General features: G+C 39.9%; 1 protein-coding gene across 1 annotated transcript in view; it reads right to left on the reverse strand.

The window, feature by feature from the left end:
* Window positions 1–821: 821 nt before the first annotated feature.
* LOC105807790 (zinc finger protein 491-like) overlaps window positions 822–1,343 on the reverse strand; it is a gene marked incomplete at its 5' end in the record, with an annotated part of 5,210 nt that continues 4,688 nt past the window's right edge. Inside the window, one exon of the mRNA XM_012641250.1 lies at window positions 822–913. Within this exon, the coding sequence (XP_012496704.1) occupies window positions 822–913 (92 nt within the window). The remainder of the gene's footprint in view (window positions 914–1,343) is intronic.

Raw genomic sequence — 1,343 nt, forward strand, 5'->3', positions numbered from 1 at the left:
AAAACACTAAAAATTTCCCAGTAAGAGAAGGTGCTTATCCTCATATGAAAGTTCTTGGTGAGACTGGTCACTGCACAGTGCAGCAGGAGAAAAAGCTCCCATCCAGTTGGTTTTGATGGCAGCATTGTAGCTGACAAGCTGATTCAAGAACACACTCACTACCAGGAGGAACAAATGTCCTTGCAATACAAATCACCATTTATACTAATTCAATCAACAGACTAGGAGAGCTGGGCACAAGAGGATATTCCCACCCATGACAGTCTGAATTAGCTCTCTGGTAAAGACATTATAATGCTGGAAGAAAAACCAACTGCAGATTGCTTTTTTTTTTTTTTTTAAGTCTTTAAAGAATTTTTGTTCTCTTCATGCAATTCTCCTCAATTTCCTTTCTACCACTGATGGATCTTTAATGTGGAAGTTCTAGGGAGATCTCTGGAAACCTACACACAGAAGAAAATGAAAGTGAAGTGATTTTGAAGATACTCTTGATTGGCAAGTCAAGGATTCATAAAAACAGGTTTGAAGCAGGGGTCCACACAGCCCACATGAATCTGGCTGTCACCCTGTATGCGCTGCTAAAAAGTAACCAATGCCTTCTTCATTTCTGTCTTTGAAATCTCATGCAGGATGGGCTATTGATGAATTTTACCATGGAATCATCCAACTCCAACTCTGGATTTTACTGTCCTAGTACAGGTCTCTCTTCTGAATTCAAAAGTCAATTATCTCATAGAGTCTTTCTCCACTCTACTTTTGTGTTTGATAGGAAGTGACAGAACTGAATCCTGTCCCAGTTCCACACATTAATGGTATTTCTCTCATATATTAGTAGTATGAGTTCTTTCATGTCTTTGACAGGAACTAGGATGAAAGAAGGCTTTCCCACATTCCTTACATTCATAGGGTTTCTGTCCCGTGTGAATTTTTTTATGTATTTGGAGGGACTTGGCAGATCTGAAGGCATTAGCACATTGCTCACATTTATAGGGTTTCTCTCCAGTGTGGGTCCTCTCATGTCTATGAAATGACCTGACAGAATGGAGTATTTTACCACATTGCCTACATTCGTAGGATTTCCCTCCAGTGTGAATTCTTTTATGTATTTGAAAGGAGGTGGAACTGATGACTTTACCGCATTGCTTACATTCACAGTGTTTCTCACTAGTGTGAGTCCTTTTATGATAAAGAAAGGAACTGTCATAATGGAAGGCTTTCCCACACTGTTTACATTCATAGGGTTTCTCACCAGTGTGAGTCCTTTCATGTATTCGAATGCCTTTGGCAGACCTGAAGGCTTTCCCACAGTGCTTACATTCATAGGGTTTCTCTCCAGTGTGAAT

Source organism: Propithecus coquereli, unplaced genomic scaffold (assembly GCF_000956105.1).
Source record: "Propithecus coquereli isolate 6110/MARCELLA unplaced genomic scaffold, Pcoq_1.0 Scaffold164, whole genome shotgun sequence".
Taxonomy (NCBI): domain Eukaryota; kingdom Metazoa; phylum Chordata; class Mammalia; order Primates; family Indriidae; genus Propithecus; species Propithecus coquereli.